This window comes from Dromiciops gliroides, chromosome 2, assembly GCF_019393635.1.
Source record: "Dromiciops gliroides isolate mDroGli1 chromosome 2, mDroGli1.pri, whole genome shotgun sequence".
In the NCBI taxonomy this organism is placed as follows: Eukaryota; Metazoa; Chordata; class Mammalia; order Microbiotheria; family Microbiotheriidae; genus Dromiciops; species Dromiciops gliroides.
In genome coordinates this window covers 610,199,508-610,219,338 of record NC_057862.1, presented here as the reverse complement: position 1 = coordinate 610,219,338, position 19,831 = coordinate 610,199,508, and the positions used below count along the sequence as shown (strand labels likewise).

Here is a 19,831-nt window from a genome sequence, read left to right as displayed (position 1 = left end):
TGTCCCTATGCCTAGTTATTAATCTGAAGGCTATGAGGTATATTATGTTCAAGTATTTATAAAAAAATACTAGCTTAAGCACACATTTTTCTTCCAAAATAGAGCAATTGCAAAAGCAATGAGCTAGTTTCCTATCCCCAAACTACACTTTGGTTGTAAGTCAGAATCTTTATTCATTCAATAAGCATTTAGTAAGAATGGTGCATCACTTCTTTTTTTTTTTTTTTTTTGCGGGACAATGGGGGTTAAGTGACTTGCCCAGGGTCACACAGCTGATAAGTGTCAAGTGTCTGAGGCTGGATTTGAACTCAGGTCCTCCTGAATCCAGGGTCAGTGCTTTATCCACTGTGCCACCTAGCTGCCCTGGTGCATCACTTCTTTTTGGCTACTTCTGTTGTATCTCTCAAGTGAAGGACATTATTATAAGACAGAGTATTAAATATAGTGGGAGATAAAAAATAAAATTGAATATAGCCTGACATCCAATGGGGCCCAATAGCTTGACTCTTGCTCAATTTAAGTTCTCTTTGGAAACATGATCATAGGATTTGAAATTGGAAGACTATATAGTACACCATTCCCTTCATTTTATAAATGAAGAAATGGAGGCCCAGAGAGAGGTCAAGTTACTTGCCCAGGCTTATTAGCTAGTAACTCCAAGGTTGGAATCTAGGTTCTCAGACTCCAAATCCAGTCATAGGCAGGATGGTTATAATTTGGTTTTCTTTAGTCTTAACCATTCTAAAATGTATCTGCCCCATATGAAATTACTACTTTTATTATTTTAAAGAAGAGGTTTTTATGAGGGCATAAAGTAGCTTTAGTTGTATTAAATTTCAAAATGTTTATTTTTCAGCTCCCATGGAAGTCATTGACTAGCATCATTGAATATTATTACATGTGGAAAACTACTGATAGATATGTACAACAGGTAATCCAATAATTTTGGCATTAATGAGTATGCTACAAAACAAAATAATTAATTTGAATAAGTGATTTCTTATCCTGTGGTATTTTTTTTAAATTATAAGTTGCAGAAGCAATTTTAATTAAACTATATGTGTATTATTGAAGAAATTGTCATTGAGTGTCACTATAGGGAATTATGATTGTTGTGCCTATCATTGGAATTTCATTTTGGGTAGAAGTTAGTCCTCAGAGCTCCTAATCTTTCCATTCAGGACAAAACCAAAACAAAATTTAAAAGCCTTGAGAAACACTTGACACATTTTGGTTTTCTCTATTCTGAATAAATATTAAATACACTTTTGATACCAGGTCATAACAACATATCTCCTTTTGGTTGTCCTTTAATTTTTCATTGCCACTCCATTTGTTGTCAAATGATTGTGACCCAACAGGTCCATGTTTAAGTTTTTAATTTATGTATTTACTTTCATAAGCTGATCCTATGATGTAATTTCATCTCCCTTTCTTTCCTGCTCTTGATTTATTTTAAATGTGTTAGTAATTAGTCCTCCATTTGAGTTATATTGTCATTTTCTCATTCTCTTCCCTCTTGTGTACCCCTCATGAGCCCAATAAACTCTAATGGGATACTCAGTTTTGAAATTTTCAATGTATACCTTGAGTTTTGGGAGGTTAGAACATTCCTTCATGTTTCCTCCTCACCTCTCTTTACTCTCGTCCCTTTTCCCAAATGAAGTTGGTCTCAATACAATGCCTGAGGTTTTTTTTTAGCTTATCTTCTCCATGAATTGTGGGAACTTAGTGTCCACCTCATGTCTCTAGAAGGAAAGAATTATTTTTGTTGCTTTCAAAAAATCAAAAAAGAAATAAAATAAAAACCATAAAAATTTAAGTAGAAATCATCATTACAAAAAGATTTCCTTGTCTTTATTTTTCATTGTTTTTAATGGTGCTTTTTATCATTCATATGTAAGTGGGTTATAGTGTACTTTATCTTGTCATTTGAATAATTTATTGTATTCTCTTAGTAATATTCTAAGTTTATCATTCTCTATATTGAATTTGTGACTTTTTAAGTTTATGGTATATTTACAGTAATAAGTTTTATCTTTAAAAAATAGGTACAGAAATTACTATTTGCTTATATAGTCAAGGTTGTTTTGTCTATTGGTGCTTGGTTTAAGTCCCTTGTAATTTTAAGAATAAAAGGAACTAATAGTCATTATTATGTATTGTATGTAAAATGTTCTCTCTCTCTTTTTAATTAGAAACGCCTGAAAGCTGCTGAAGCTGAAAGCAAATTGAAACAAGTCTATATTCCAACTTAGTAAGTACTAAAGCTTTTCTTATGAGCTGAAGAGTTGATGTCAGTGCAAATTATGCCCTTTCTTGCTGTTCAACCTCAATTTATGAGATATTTTATTTTTTCCGTTACATGTAAAGATAGTTCTCAACTTTTGTTTATACATGCTTTACAATTTCAGATTTTTCTCCCTCCCTCCCCTCCCTCCCCCCTCCCCTAGACAGCAGGTAATCTGATATAGGTTATATCTATATATCTCTATACATATACATATAGATATATATATATACACACACATATATATACACATAATAACATTAATCCTATTTCTGCATTAATCCTGTGTTCAACCTCAATTAAATCACCAAACCTTTCTGCTGCAGTTTCTTCATCAGTAAAGCAAAGGCAAAAATGGACTTAATAGGACAAAAAGTTAGCTGGTAAGAGAGACCAAAGTAGACAAACATGAGAGGCAGTGGGAGATCTGTAGTGAATTTTGCCTCAGTCACAGTGACAGGGAAAGGGTCAGAAAACACAGCTATGAAAGCATATGTGTATGAATTGAGTAGATTTTATGAAGTTGCAACTTTTGAAATTTGTAAATTGTGGTGGGTTTTTTTGCTGTTTGGTGTAGGCTGTGCAGACTTTGCCCATATCTTTTCATTTGCCAGACCTACTTAGAATGAATGTTTTATGGCGAAGTATTTGACATCCATATTTTAAGCATATAAGATGCAATCCATCATTTTCCTCATCAACATAATCAAAATCATCAAGATGCTAAGAGTATGAAGACACATTTAAGATCATCTAGGCCAACCTATACCTGACCAAGAATCCCTTCAATATCGTTGCTAGCCTTTGTTTGAAGAACTCCTTGGCAGGTTGTTTCATTTTTTGTAAACTTTTGATTTTTAGGAAATTTTCCCTTGCATCAACCCTAAATCTGCTTCCCTGCACTTTCCACTCCTTGTTCCAGTTGCAATTCTTTGAGGCCAAAAAGAGCAAATCAAATTCTTCTTCCATGTGACAGCGTTCAGAGTGCAATCCTGTCCCCCTGAAGGCTCCTTCAAGCTGTACACGCACAAAACCATTGCATGTCATGTTTTTTAATCCCTTCACCATTCTTATTACCCTCTTTTGGACGCATTTCAACTTGTCTGTGTGCTTCCTAAAAGGAATTAGTAATTAGTCCTCCATTTGAGTCATAATGTCATTTTCTCATTCTCTTCCCTCTAGTATGCCCCTCATGAGCCCAATAAACTCTAATGGGATACTCAGTTTTGAACTTTTCAACTTACTCCTTTGAGTTTGGGGAGGCAAAAGGTAGTTCCCAGAACTGAATTCCAGTTGTGATGGCAGAGTATAATGGAATCATCATTTCCCTCATTCTGGACATGATGCATCACCTAATGTAGTCTGAGTTTCTTAATGCAGCCTAAGATAGCATTAACTTTTTCTTTTGGCAGCTGTATAACCTTCTACACTCATCATATTACAATCCATTTAAATCCATATCTGGCCACATCTACTCTGTCTTTTACTTGTGAAGCTATTTTTTGAACCCAAGTATAAGCGTTTATATGTATCTCCATTAATTTCATCTCATTTGATTCAATGCAAACCATTAGTGGCATTTCCCAGTATTGCCCCCCCCCCCAAAAAAAAGACCCTACTACTCTTTTCAGTTAAGCAAAACAAACCTACAACACATTGATTGTGTCTGGTAACATACGCCTCATTCCACACTTCTAGGTTATTACCTTTCTTGAGAGGGGAAGTATGCTTCTTCATTTGTGGAGATGATTCATCATTGCTTCAATTTTAATTCTGATGTCTTGTTTAATATTTTTTTCCTTTATGTTATTGAAATCATTGTGTATAAAATTTATCTTGGTTCTGTTTATTTTTCAGTCAGCATCAATACTTATAAATTTCCCTATGGTTCTCTGAATTCTGAATGTTCATTGTTTCCTGCAGTGTTAAAATATTTGACTCTTTACATATGGTACAATTTGTTCAGCTATTCCCCAGTCACTGGAGACCCACCTTTATCTAGTTTCTTGCTGCTATAAAAATTATTGCTATAAGTCTTGTAGGTTTAGGACCTTTCTTCCATCTGTTGATCTCTTTGGGGTAAATGTCCAGAAGTCTATCACAGAATGTGAATAGCATAATCTCTTTTCTATCATGATTCCCAATTGTTGTCTAAAATGTTTGGATTCATTCACAGCTTACGTTATTACTGTACCTATCTTCACACAGTCCTACCATATTGCTTTCAAATTGCCAATTTGTTGGACATGCGGTAAAAATCTCACAATTCTAATTTGTAATTTACTTATTATTACTGAATTTCCAAACAATCATCTTTCTGGGCTTTCACTCCCTCTTGACTGAAAGTATTCCTCCCTGCCCTTGAACTACAGCCCAGAAGTGGGTAAAGGCAGTGAAGTTGCCAAACATTGTCAGGTACTGTGTTCAGTGATAGCACAGGAGTCCCCTGTGGTCTCTTTCTGACCATTTACCAGGTCCCCTTACCATCTCTGGCTTGGGAGCTTCTGAAGCTACTGCTGCTTCTATTTTCACCACCTGATCCCATCACTGGTGTTTCATCCATGTGCGCTCTGGGCCAACTTCCACTCCCATGTCACAGATCTCTTTGACCTCCTATTTTGTCTTGGACTAGAAGAATGTCTGATTCTGATCTTTTGTTGGCTTTGCACTCCAGAATTCAATCTGAGGCATTATTTTAAAAGTTGTTTGGAGAAGAACATTGGGAAGGCTCAGCTGAGCTCTCTTTCTCAACTCCCACCCTCTAAGCCTTGCCCCCAGAAGTCTTGACTGATTGCTTCTAAAACCAACTTCTTCACAATATTAGACCAGTAGATCCTACCTATCCTTTGTCTAAGTAGTTTAAAATCCTATCTCTTGATCTAAGTATGTTAGACTACAGCAAACAATTATGATGCATTGGCCATTTACCTTTAAAGTTCCTATTTCACTTAACCAACCATTCTTTTCTTATTGGTTAGAATCACATCAAGAAAAGCATTTCCCTTTATTATAATACATAATTTTCTTCAAGATTCAGCAGAGGTACTATTAAACCTTTCTTGATCTCCTCAGCTGCTGATACTTTAAACTGTATTGTAATTAGACATACACACTGGGAGGGAGAGGAAGGGGAGGGGGCGGGGAGGGAGAGGGAGAGGGAGAGGGAGAGAGGAGAGAGGAGAGAGGAGAGAGAATGAGAATGAAAATATGAATGAGAATTAGTTGATCAGTGGCTTCCTCTATGTTTTGAAGAATTAAGTTGGCATTAACTCAGGTCGTAAACGTAGCTGCTGCTTTACTTTTGGCAATGATGGACTTCCAGCAGAAGGGCAGATAGTTGAAGTACTCCATAACTATAATATGCTTCCATACCAGCTTTGTGATCTATTTCCCAAATTGTTCCTTCTATTCAGGTGGTTTTCAGTATAAATCAAGGTAGTGGTTAACAATTTATTAAATGCCTGCTATGTGCCAGGCACTGGGCTAGGTACTATATAAATCCACAATCATATCACTTCTCTTTCTCCCTCCATCAGTTCATAATCAGATGTTCTCTACCATTTTCCCTCCTCAGCCATGTGGATTTCTTATTAATATACAGTTCAATTAACCCCTCTCAGTTCTTTACTATGTTTCCAATTGGTTATATATGCCACCTCATCACATTGCTACATGGGAGGTCAAATCCACTTCTTTATGTAACATTTTCTAGTTCACCCCATTAATAAATGTATATAGTTACCTGAGTCAGAGTTTATCGCTGACTATCATTTGGATATTATTGTGGTACCTACTCTCAATGGTAAGTAATTTGTCAGACCCACATGGTTAACTTTCTCTCTTCTCCTTTTGTTTAGTTTTAAAACCTTCTATTAATCTGGATTAATTCATAAGATTCTAGGCAATTATGGTTTTTACTGATCCTTGTTATGCAGCCATAACCAAGAGTGTGACATAAATATATTTTAAGCTATGATCTAGAAATCCAAATTCTGTTGTGAGATGCTATATCTTAGCCATTCTTTTCCAAAATTTACCTTTATCTTCTGAGTCCCCTACCTTCATTTGGAAGAGTAATACAAACAATATCTCCAGTATCTTCAGGTTTTTGCACAGGATACCATAATCCTTAGCAGTGCTTTCTAGATTCCTTTTGGCAATATCATTTGTCCCAGTATAAATCACTAGAAGTGGTCAGTGATAATCAGGTTTGCTAATTCTAAAAAATCTTACAGTCTTGTTTTAGATACATACTATGAAAATATAATACAATTTTTTTTCATGTTTGTCAGATCAGTAACTAGCCACTTCAGTATCTCCTTTTTAAAATCACCCTTACTACTAGGGACAGTTACTGGATTGCCTCATACCTGGTGGCATATGTGAAGTTGTATCTTTTATTGGAATTCAAAAAGCTGCTTCAGGGGGCAGCTAGGTGGCACAGTGGATAAAGCACCAGCCCTGGATTCAGGAGGACCTGAGTTCAAATTTGGCCTCAAACACTTGACACTTACTAATTGTGTGACCCTGGGCAAGTCACTTAAACCTCATTGCCTCCCCCCCCCCAAAAAAAAAAACCCAACAACAAAAAAGCTGCTTCAAGCGAGATGATGTAAAATACTTTACAATGTTAAAGTACTATCTAAATGTCATTGTTATTTATTCCAGAAACAATGCAGTTCTCTGCCCTACAAAATGAGCTGCTCAGCTATTGATAAAGTGTCACTCATTTACTATTCCTTTCCTTTTCTTCACTCTATCATCGTTCTACCTCCTGAAACAAGGAAGAATGTCCCCTTTGACTTGTTACATCTTTTTCCCCCCTTTGGTTCCTCCTTGAAACACCACTTCCTTTCTTTTAAGAAACTTCCTAGTAACCTGTAGAAGAGAAATGTGGCCCTTTGACTTGCTTCCTCTAGGAAAGAGATCGTGGTGTCCTTTGTATATTCATAATGTTACACGGTAGAGGAAAAAGCATAGACTTAGCATGCAATCTGAAGATGACTACAAAATCATCCTCATCTTCCATACTTGCCTGAAGGAAAATTCACAGCCTTCGTCATTTTCATTGTTCCCTTGGCTAACTGATGTTGCAAACCGCCTATTTTCAGACTTGGGAGAAGAATATAATAAAATCTATCCATCTTATTTCACTTGTGGTTGAACTAATACTTGCTTCCATGTTTCTGCACATTGGGCTCAGTCCTTTCTTAGGGAACGAGTTTTGATTTGTTTAATGTATTGAAGCAAATAAGATAGAAATGCCTGGCACTTAGTAGGCACTTAATAAATGCTTGTTGATTGTTAGTTAATTTTTACAAGAAAAAAATCTAATTAACTAATGAATTCTTTCTACTTCATTTCACTTTGGTGTTGCTCTCTTTGTACTAGTCTACTTCTCTTTTATAGTGTCATCCAATGAAAATAGACGTTGATTTTTTTCCCCAACTTTGCAATTAAAATTTGTTCCCATCGCAAAGTATTCTGTATTTTAAAATATTCTGGGGCTTTGTTGGCTTGCTCATTCAATTAATGCATTCAATATGTATTAGAGTTCTATTCAGGCACTTAGGGAGAAACAAAAGAAATGTATGACATAGTCTCACATAGAGATTATTGTTTTGTGAGCTGAGTGCTACATTTGTTTTCATTTTGTAGTGTACTGAGTCCTTTGGTAATTGAATTTAGATATATTATTTAATACCTGCTTCTACAAACAGGTGGCCTCATAAAGAATGAATTATGATCTTTCACAGTAACCTTTTCTTCAAGGCTAATAACACTAGCTTTATTCTTCTGTGTATAGGTTTACAGGGAAGATATTACTATTCAAAGATGCAGTGTGATATTTGTCCCACAAATCAACTTTTGTTTGTATTTATATTTTATAGTATATCTTGTGATTAAAAAGCTTCTGTGATTCATGAATCTTAGTATCTGACACATTTCTTATTAATCAGACCTTATATAAAGCTTATGATTATCTAAAATGTTTGGGAAAATAATCAAGGCTGTTCTTCATACTTTTCACAAATAACAGTTTTGTTTCCAGTTAAAGGAAAGTACATATAATTTGGTTTCTGCATGAATTTTTTGAGTCTTTCATCTCTTGCTTTGCAATGATCCTGAAGTTACAACTTCAGGGGAAGATTTTTGGGAATCTATGACAGATTATTGTTTACTATTTTGCATTTTCTTTGAAGTTACTTAAACATTGTATGTACTTTTATACATTTGTATTAATAGGTTTCTATGCTGATCAGATTAAAACATGTGATTATAAATTTATATGTAGAAGATGTAGAAACCCTACCATGAAAGATATTTCTTTTCTGTTTTAATTCACCTTTTCAAAGCTATATGATATCTCTTGTAAAATAAACTCTATTTGCTTTTATGATTTGTGAGAAAAGGTTAATTTACATCTTGTGTGACAGTTTTCTTTTTAATTCTGCACTTCAAATTGAATAATAGATCCTTGACAAGAAACATGAGCAATTCTTCATTCTTCAACACTGTTTTAGTCTCAAATCATTATTACCTATATTAAAGTCCAAGTAGCATTTCATATTAAGCTACAAAACTGACTTTGTGCTTTTCCATAATGCTTTACTGAAGTATATCAACAACATGCTTAATTTTTATTTACTTTTCTTAAACCCATAATATTTTTCAATTTTCCAAGAAAATATCTGATAGCACATCAGTCAATATAACCTCAAGGGGTAACCATTTCCTACCAAGTTTAATACATTTTTTTATATCAGAAATGTGATTTCATCAACTCTTTCAACTTGAACTACTAAATCACCAGTTTTTACTTTGTATATTTTCTGCCAAAAAATACAATACTATGAAGAGTCCAAGTAAAAACCTGTTTTAATTCCTTTTCATGTCTAAATTTACCTTTAAATTTTTTTTTCTCTTCATACTACCTCTTGACACCAATTACTGGCAAACACATTTAACTCTAATTTATAAAGGAAGAAACTCCTTTGAGGACAGAGAAGCTAAATGATTTATTCAGAGGTCACATGGAGAATCGATAACAAAACCAAGAGCAGTTTGTTCAACCAGTCCAGACTTGTCCTTTACATTTATTTTACATGTGAGATTTTGACCTTCTCACTGAGAAACCAAATTTATCGGCTGGGCATTCAGGGGATTAGTAGGAAGGCTCTTAGGATTTTTCCTGGATTTTTTGTTTGAATTCCAAGGAGATGAACCCCCATTGTTTTTGGAACTCCAGATTCTGTTCTACAGAGTTTACCAGGATGATAAAGGTGGGGGAGGTTTTGTCAATATATTTTGGGCAAAGTGTGTCAGGATATCAAGTGTCAAAATCTTCCAGTTGAGTTTTTTTCCTCATCATTTGAGCCTTTTGGTGGTAGAGCTTCCCATTTCTGCTTTTTGTTTACATCAGATTTGGGCTTTGCACACATGTCACATTGTTTTTCTTGATAATTTTTTTTTTTACTTTTTAGTGTTTTTACATTTAAAGTAGTAAATCCACTACAGACAGTTCTTGCTTTACATAAATGAACTGTTCCTCACACCTCTACATAAAGTGATTTTTATGTAATGTGAATTTGCCTGTGGATGGAGGGAAAGGAGAGAGGAAGTCAAGAAGGGGGCCACATGCTTGTGGAGGGAGGGGGCCAGTAAATAGTTCAAGGATGTGTCAGGACTGGGGACAGAGAAGCAAGAACAGGAGGAAGAACATGCAGGGCCCAGAACTCAGAGGAGGGGGCAGATAAATAAGGGCTGGACATGATACAGATAGGAGAGGACAAGTGACATGTGGGGGCCAGGGACAGACAGAAGACAGACAGGTGTGAGTTGGACACCTGAAAGGTTGAACAGAGTGCAGCAGAGGTCTCCAGCCAAGCCCCCAGTCTGGCTCCAGCCAGCAGCAGCGGTGGTAGTGATCTCTCTGCACATCCATTCTTCTGTTTTCACTTGGAGGGTATTTTTAAAGGTTTGGGGGTTTGGGGTTGTTTTGTTTTGTTTTGTTTTGTTTTTGATGAGGGGGGATGAGGTGGGAGGCTGCTGAGTGCTAAGCTAAGGGGCAGGAGTAAAGAAGGCACAGTACTGTACAGTAAAGTTAACATAGGTGGCTTTTTTAGAATGTGGATTTCTTTCAGAATTCTGTAAGTAAAGTTAAATTTGTATAATTTGAATTTGTAAAGTAGGAACTGTCTGTATAGATAACTAGGACTGTTGGGAAAAAAAGCATTACAGAAATAATTTAAGTCATCACTTTACATTTTATTTAAAGCAACAAACCAAACCCCAACCAAATATCTGGCAGCAATGGCAAACCCAACACTGTGAATGGAGCTGTGGGAACCCCGTACCAACCCCAGAGTGCCCTGATAGGACGGGCCTGTGAGAGCTGCTATAGTAAGTACTAATGGGACTTGTTGGTCAAGTTCAGGATTAGTAGGAAACTACAGGATGCTCTATACTAGAGTAGGAACATTGCGTGGAAGGTCAAGGTATGAATAAGACCATGCTGCTCTGGTGGCACCTAACACCGGCTCACAGAAGACTTAAGTCTTTCATGCTCCATTAAATAAATGCAGTTAGTTGCATAAATAGCACATTTCTGCTTGTACTTTTGAGCTTAGAAAATTGGCTGGTTTAATAGCATTTAGACATTGTGATTCTTGTGACTTACTTTCATTCACTACTATAGATGGTGTTGTGAGCTATCATTTATTTGGGGGAGAGGTGTGTCACCATGTTCTATCATACTTCAACCTTATCAGGAACTTTCTAGAATATGGCAGAAGTAAATGGTATTTTTCTGGGTGTGTGAAATGGTATTGATGAGATTTGTTTCAGTATGTTAGATTTTTTGGAAACTCTTTTGATCTAATCTGCAGTCGATCACAGATAAATATCTAGAAAGATAAGAAACAGAACAATATTGCTTTGCTCACTGTTTTGAAATTACTACCTATTATACTCCTTGGTCCTTAAGACTCTAATCGAAAGGTGTTTGACATTCACTTCCCTGTACTTAGATTCAGGTTCAGCTCTGATCGATTTCCAACCGTTGTTAGGTAACAGGCAGAAATAAGCCATTAAAAGGTGACTTCCCCCCTCTTTTGGGTTTCCACAAAATGCCTTCATAGTTTTGAATTATAATTTCTGAAGACATAAATCACACCCATATTTCAATTAAGTATGATAATGACTGTGATTATTGTCTTATCTGTGCAATTCTTCCTTCTATTCATATAGATAATAGATATCATAATTGACTATCTTTTTAAAGAATTAATTTCATCATCTAATCAGCATGATTATCTAATGTTTTCTATATTAAATTTCTATAATTTATCTTTTTTAAAAAGGCAGCCAGTATAGAGGATACTTATTGAATAACCTCTAAATTGTACTAGGCACTGAACATACTATAGAAAAGGTTTTTGTGTCTTTTTATTAAAGTATGTGTGTATAGAGAATTTATTCTTTTTAATGGGTTATAAGAGAAAGAAAAAATAGAAATAATATCACAAGCAAAACTGTCTTTGAAATTCTGCCATAGAGTATTTTTTATTGATGTTGACTATAATATTTTATTATTTTTAGCCACACAGTCTCACCAGTGGTATTCTTGGGGGCCACCCAACATGCAATGTAGATTATGTGCAACCTGTTGGCTGTATTGGAAAAAATATGGTGGCCTGAAAATGCCAACACAGACAGAAGAAGAAAAACTATCTCCCAACCCAACTACAGAAGTATGTATACAGAAAACCATATTGGTTTTTTTAAGTGTTTGATGCTTAGTGGATGTTTCTCAATGTCCTGGTCTCTTTTGTTAAACAAAGAATGAAGTTTAAAATTATTCAGTAAATATCTATTAACTTTGGGAAACAGATTATGTTAGTATCAAGAGTAATTAATGAGATAAAACATAGTCCATTCTAGTAGGGAGGTCAGGCATACACAGAGATTACTGTAAAACATAATGTCTTAGAGAAATAGAATACTAAGTGATATACCACAGGGAAATGTTAGCAATAATAGGTTGATGAGGAAGTTTCATGGAGAAAGTGGCATTTGAGTTAGGTTTTAAAGGAGGGGTGGGAATTCATCAAAAAAAAGTTGCTGAAGTATACGCATCAAATTTAGCATAACATTTTAATATCTTTGCATCATTAACTGCATTAATCATTTATTGATTACCAAATTAAACATTATTGAAAATATTGGAGCCATTTTGCACAAATCTTCCCTCTGCCCTGAAAAGGCACTGAAATTCTGCAGTAGTTCCTAGCCTATAGGAGTGGTTAGTTTGGCTTTTTTTATCTATTGTATTTGTCTAGTGAAAATTTGTTTTGTCACAATGAAATATTTACATTGTTTATAATAATACAAATTATTTTTCATTGAAGCCATTTAGGATCTCCCCGTGGCACAGAGGTAACCCTGGGTTCTCTTGTGTTGTGCCAGCAGAGCACAAGTTCTATCAAGTCCTACCAAGCTTGAAAGCCTTCACATACTGGCCTCGAGATTTTGTGTTAGTCATCTGGAAATAAGCCTAGCTCAGTTCACTGAGAACCATTCCTAGATGGTTCAGTGCTGGGTGACTTTTCCCCTCAGTTGCAAGAATTCATAAAGACCATATACTTAAGCAATAGCAGTATTATAGCCTTGTTGGTGAGAAGCATATCTATACTCATAAAATTATGTATCTTTTTAGTATAACAAGATGTAGATGAAATATTATCCAAATGGTTTTCTTCATTGAAAATGGTTTGTTTGGAAAACAAAAAAGTAATTAACCACTGTTGAAAACTTAGAAGTACCAAAGAGGCGAGATGAATGTACAATAACATCTTTTTTCTCTGAATTGTTTTACTCTTGCCAAATCTCCCCTTTCATACTGTTCTGGCTCTTGGAAAAAAGTACAAAATGACAGGACCTTAATCTTGTGGCATGAGTAATTGAAATGTCAGTGTGGCTAAATTATCTTAGATTGAAAATGTCCACGTATATTAGACCCTATCTCTCCTAGTAAAGAAAATATTTTCTTCCGTTTCTGCCACAGGGAATCCCTCAATAATAAAGTTGATAACATGAGATTAGCCTTCTCAGTGAGTCCTCAATTTATTTTTGCTTTTTCTACCTCAGCTTTTGGTATCTTGAGAATTATAACCACATTAAGATCTGTGTGGTGTTCTTTTCCCACACTTGGTTTCAGGGACAGGCTTTTGTGTCATCTCTATATCTTAATGACTGCATCATGGTGCGTTTATGTTTACACATGATGAAAACAATGTTGGGTTTTATTACTTTAGCTGATTTTGATTTCTGCTTTCTTCAGGATCCCCGTGTTAGAGGTCACATGTCACGTCAGGCCACACAGGGAATGCCAGTCCGTAACACTGGAAGTCCAAAGTCATCTGTGAAGACCCGCCAAGCTTTCTTCCTTCATACTACATGTTTGACCAAACTTGCTCGCCAGGTCTGCAAAAATACCCTCCGGCTGCGGCAGGCAGCAAGACGACCCTTTGTCCCTATTAATTGTGCTGCCATTAGGGCAGAATGTAAGATGCTTTTAAATTCTTAACTATATGTGCTGTGCTTCTGATCATTTTTCTGTTTCGTTTTTGTTTTGTTTTTTTTCATTTTTGTTTTCTTTTTGGTTTTTTGTTTGTTTGCAATAAACATCATTTCTTGTCTACAGCCTTTATTTGGTTTAATTTTTTAAAATTTTTTTGTCTATTCTGGTTTTAACTTACCAACTTAATGAAATACATTAGAACCTCTCTACAATACTATTTTCCATAGTTCAGCATAAATTTGGTCTGTTTTGTATCCTTTCCAAGAGGACCTATTAATAGGCACTTTTATCCTATAAGGTGAGTGCCACAGGATTGACCCTGAGCTTTATATTATATGCTGAGGTATTTCAGTACAATAGGAAATCTTATTTGAATGAGTTAATGTTACAGTTTCATGAAGTCTTATTATTTAACATTTAACATTTTTTTGTGTGTCTGTGCCACCTCTCGTTTTCCCTTTAGCATTCGCAATTATTACCCAACATAATTGAATAGTTTTATGAGTCTCACTGTATTTCTGTGAGACTATAAATTGTAAATAAATTTGTAGAACCTTGAATTATTTTGGATAAGGATTCTGAGAAGAATCTCTTTTTCTAGGTGTGGTATTAGACTTTTATTTTCCTGTGTTCAACATTTTTTTCATTGCATATACATGTCTTTGAATCATATATTTCCATGTATTTACATGATTGTGTGGCTATCATTTTCTACACATAGCTCTTGACATTGGGGTTATGAATTTACATTGTTATTGAGTTATTATCCCATCACTACCCCAGCAACCAGACAGTTGCCCAGCTTTGGTAGGAAAGACTGAATTCATGCTGCAGTTGAAAAAAGAAAAACTATCTGAAATGCATTTTCTTTTTTTTGCAAACAAATTTCTCACAAAATTGTGCAGTTTTGAGACTTATAGATAAAAGTTTCCTGAGAGGATAAAGGTGCCCCTTAAAGGGAATATGATGAATACAGATTACTTACAAAGGATTTGGGGGAAAAGGGGCAAAATTACAAACAACATTAAACTAACATTGATAACCTCTTTTTTGACACTTCCCTTGGCTTATAGGTTTAAAGTAAGCGTAAGAGCTTTCTTTTTTCTTTAAGAAATGGTGAGGGGGCAGCTAAGTGGCACAGTGAATAAAGCACCAGTCCTGGATTAAGGAGGATCTGAGTTCAAATCCAGCCTCAGACACTTGACACTTACTAGCTGTGTGACCCTGGGCAAGTCACTTAACCCTCATTGCCCCCCCCACACACACACACACAGAAAGAAAAGAAATGGGGAAAACAAATCTTTGGGTTCAACTCTTCTATTCATCTGCTTTGAAAGATATGACTTTATATGTAATTTAAACTTCGGAAAAATGAAAAGTGAAGCTGTTGAGAGAGAAAATAAATAAGATTACTTTTTACAAAAAGATTATCAGGGACCCAGTTTCATCTTTGTTTCTATAACTGGGGGAGAAACAACACAAATTGAAGTTAGCCACTGAAGAAACTTGCATTTCCTGAGATTCTCCTCCAAATTTATCTGTTAATTTGTATACTAGCTTTATTTTTGTTGCTTCAGTGAATTACCATCTCATTTTTTTCTCAATTAAACTGCCTCATTGCCAAAGGAATCAAGGTTTAATTTACCTGGATTTGATTTAAAAAATCAATTAGATATCATTTAAAATAAAACCTCAGCCCTTTGTGTTGGTGAGATTCAAAAAGCACAAGCTCCCTTACATTTTCTAATCATTTAAATTTATCAACTCCAGGGAGAATACTACATTTAGAATGTGATTCTTACGAAAGATTCACTCATGCTCCAAGGCTTTAGATTTGAATTTTTTTGCAGACGAGTTTTCAATGAACTTTCTTTTTCTAGTACCTACTTGATTATATTTTACATCTTTATGGCCTTTCTAGGTGAACCTTATTATAGTATTAACAGCAGTTCCTTTGGTTCCTTAATTCCTTTATGGGGCCATTCAGATAGAATGCTGACAAACAGCAAAGCATATTTATTACTTAATCAGGTAGGAGTGAGTAATTATGAAAGAAATGATAATTGAAGCATTCTTATAAATGCAGTCAATTTAAATTTGAATGTACTTTTAGGAGAACCCAGCTCTCCGTTTTTATATTGGGAAAGTATTTTGTTGTTAAGTAGTAACCACCACCATCTTGACACATGTCAACCTGACTTCTGTTTTCTCTATAAAAATTGAAGTTATGTATATTTTGCTGTAATTTGACCTCCCCACCACAGCCATTACCTTGGCACCACCATTGTTGTTTAATTGTGAGATAAGGGCAATGGTAAACTAGCACAGGGGGAGGTGAGCTGTGGTGCACACACATACACATATACACACATTCTCTTATGGTAACAAAAAAAAATTAAGTTAAAAATAGGCTGAAATACCAAAACTGAAGAGTTTTGGTTTTATTTTCTTACATGTGTTTAAGGATATTTGCAGTTAGTACATGACATATATCATCAAGTTCTAGATCCTTAAAAAAAACAACAAAAACCATTTTGGGGATGTGGGTGGGCATACATTAGTGTTGACCTGCCACATTTGGCTTCTTGAATGGTTTTGTGAATACCACTTTTAAAACATTAAATAACAAGACAGGATCACCAATGGACATATCACCCTGACCCTTAAAGGTTACTGGATCATCCCCACTGCATCAAATTATCCTTGATGGAACCCACCAATGACATAACAGATTAAGATGTCAATTAAATTCTGTCTTTTTTGCTCACCATTGAAATGAAAGCATGTTGCTGTCAGGATTGTGAGTTTAAATTAAAGAACCAACAACTTGGCATGGCTAACTGCTATAACCCCACCCCTGGCCTCCAAGAAAGTTAGGGTAGGGTGATTTAGCTATTGCCTGAATGCTGTTTTGCCATCGTGGGGCTAGCCAATCATCTGTTTGAATTTCAATTTCTTCAGCTGTGTAAAATTAGGATAATAATTATTTTGAAGATTATTTTCAGGATCAGATAATAGTATAAGTGAAGTGCTATATAAATGTGAGTATTATTATTATGCTGTTGTTGTTACTTGATTATAGTCGTTTAGGATAATAGCCCTGCCCATGAAAAAGCGGTCTTTTGAGTTTGTGTCCCATGGGAGTTGAATAGTGGCAGTGTTCTATAGTGAGGGATACAATAATGAGGCACTCCAATATAGTTTAATTCTGTCAAGGAGCTAATCTAACCTCAGGCAAAAATAAATTCTGATACTCCTTTTTTGCATGGCAAATTTCCAAATAGCTTTCTAGGGAATGTAACTTATTCTTTCGTGACCTTTCTATAAATGTCTTGAATAGGGCTCCGTGAAAAGTTAAACACAGAACTAGAGAGGAAAGGTTTCCTTAAGTAACAATAGAATTAGTAACTCACATTTCTGCAGCATTTTATGGTTTACAAAGTACTTTTCCCCACAAGAACCCCATGAAGTGTAATGGAAATTTTATTATCCTCACTTTATAGATGAGGAAGCTGAAGTTCCATTTGCTAAAAAATGACTTGCCCATCATCACATAGCTAGTTTAGGAAGTGTTGGAGTTGAAATTCAACAATAGCTACAAAACTCACTGGACTTGTCAAGATTCACAAACATTTTTCCTTCATAAGCTCTTGGGTTTTTTCATGAAACCCAAACCCACTGTGTTCTATTTCAGATAATCTACGTTGCAAAGATTTAAAAAACGGCTACACTCAAGCATATAAACAAATATCTGAATAGTGTTAATTTTAACAATGATTCATCAAATTTGGCATTAAAAAAAGCTGTAGGTACAAGCAAGTTCCATACCAAATAGATAAGTCTGATGTTCTGCCAAGTGAATTGAGAATAAAAGCAGCAAATTTCCCCCTCTTAGGAACATTTTACTATGCATAGAGTTTTTAGATGGTATTTCCTAGGTGTAATAATCATGGACAGCTGTCTTGTTTGACCTTTAGAGGGAGCCCCATTCCATGGTGTTGCTAATGAATTATTCCTCTGCCTTAATCAACCGAGGCAAATATTTATATATGTTATAGGACCCAGGCATTATCAGTGACTTCAGAATTAGAGTGAAATCTTTGATAATAAGTGTTATTCAATTTCTAATTCAATCTTTCTGGGGAAGAAATGGAAAATAATAGAAAGAGGAGACTCAAAAGATGTGATTTTTTTTTCCAGTCCTTTTTGTATCATCTAAAGAACTATGACCATGGGCAAGTCACATCTCCTCTTACTCATCTGTAAAATGCGGGACATGTGACTTAGATGATCTCATAAGTAAGTCCTTTTTAGCTTTAACATTCTGTGATACTTAAAAGTATAACCATTTCAGGGATAGGTATACTATATTCTTTGACAATTTGCTTTAAAATTAGGTACTAAGTAAATCTGTATTGGTATTAAACATCAGTGAATTTTAAATAATCATAGATATGTCTATATCTATGAAGCAAGAAAAAAAATTTTTAACTTCCAGAATGGAACTTTATTTAGACTATAAGAAAATTTTCCATTTTAATTTGCTTCCTCCTGCATTTAAATTTGAATCTGTAATTTCCCTTTCGCAGACTATTCAGAAAGTTCACGCCAAAGGTACTAGTTTTCATAGCTGACATCATCTAATCAGAAATATTTGTTTTCTCTTCTTTTCCACAACATATATAAACCAGTTTATGGAAGATACTTTTTGAAGCCTTTCTACAGCTATAAAATTTTTGACTAGCTATAAAATTCTTTTTCTCTCAAGCAGTGACCCTAGAACTTAGCACCTTGAATCTGTTTCTTCCCCTGTAAAATAGTAAAAGCTTACATTTATATAGCACTTGACAGATTACAGTGTACTTCCTTCTCCTGCAGGAAGTATAAATATTATTACCTCTCTTTTACAGAAGAGGAAACTTGGCCAAAAGTCACCTCACTAGTTAGTGTCAGAGCTGATACTTGAACTTAGATGTCAAAGTGCAATGAAGATCACCTCAGAGGGCTTTAATATCACAAACAAAGGAAATCTACAAAATGAAATATTACTTACTAGAACCATCAACAGAATTCCTAATTAGATAAGAAATTATGAGTAAATTATCATAAGTTAAAATGAAAGACCTTTGGGTGATTTGGTCATACCCACGCAGCGAGTTTGTTGATTTACTTTCCTGTCTTTCCCCCCAGAGTTTGCCCTATATGAGCATCAATATTCTTTTGCCTTTAGCCTTGAGCAGCCAGGCTAACTTTAAAAAATAAGAAGAACAGGGGGGGAAATTGATGCCTTCTACCAAAGAGGGATTTGGCAAATGAAGTTTTTTTATATATAAGAATAAACATATATCATCTATCCTTAGACCCATACTGGGACAGAATATTATCTTGGGAAAGATAAATTTCATATAAAAGTCTAAGTCTGACATTCAGAACTTGGCACCTGGTGTTTTTCTTCAGGACAGGAAGCAAAATAAATTTAACTGATGATATGAACACAGTTTCAGTCTTTATCTAAAAATAATTGAAAGGCTTTTGTGCTTTTTTCCCCCATAAATGATTTTCCTCTAATACACATTTCAAGCATAACTTAAGTTTTCAGGACCTAGTAAGGTTAAGAAGGAAATATTTTAATATTAACTTCTCAGTAATTTGACAGCACTAGGATGTTTGTTCTTCAAGAACCTCCTTTTAGGATTTGTGGAGCACTAACAGTTACCTAAAAGTGTACCAAAAATGCATTCATTGTATTTCTGCCTAACTAATTTTTTTTTTTTTTAGTGAGGCAATTGGGGTTAAGTGACTTGCCCAGGGTCACATAGCTAGTAAGTGTTAAGTGTCTGAGGCCGGATTTGAACTCAGGTCCTCCTGACTCCAGGGCCAGTGCTCTATCCCCTGCGCCATCTAGCTGCCCTCCTAACTAATTTTTAATAGACGCCTATTTTATAAAATAGAAATAAAGA

The 19,831-nt window shown here is 35.1% G+C and overlaps 1 protein-coding gene across 4 annotated transcripts in view; it reads left to right on the top strand.

Annotated features, from left to right (window-relative positions):
• The window catches only part of MTA3 (metastasis associated 1 family member 3), a 223,845-nt gene that overhangs the window by 185,465 nt on the left and 18,549 nt on the right, over positions 1-19,831 (top strand). For 2 of the 4 annotated variants that reach the window (XM_043987809.1, XM_043987808.1), the window contains exons 10-14: positions 857-931; positions 2,199-2,257; positions 10,569-10,693; positions 11,891-12,042; positions 13,632-13,772. In XM_043987809.1, the coding sequence (XP_043843744.1) occupies positions 857-931; positions 2,199-2,257; positions 10,569-10,693; positions 11,891-12,042; positions 13,632-13,772 (552 nt within the window). Of the gene's footprint in view, positions 1-856; positions 932-2,198; positions 2,258-10,568; positions 10,694-11,890; positions 12,043-13,631; positions 13,855-19,831 lie in introns of all 4 variants that reach the window. The other 2 variants (XM_043987807.1, XM_043987806.1) reach the window with 1 other exon arrangement.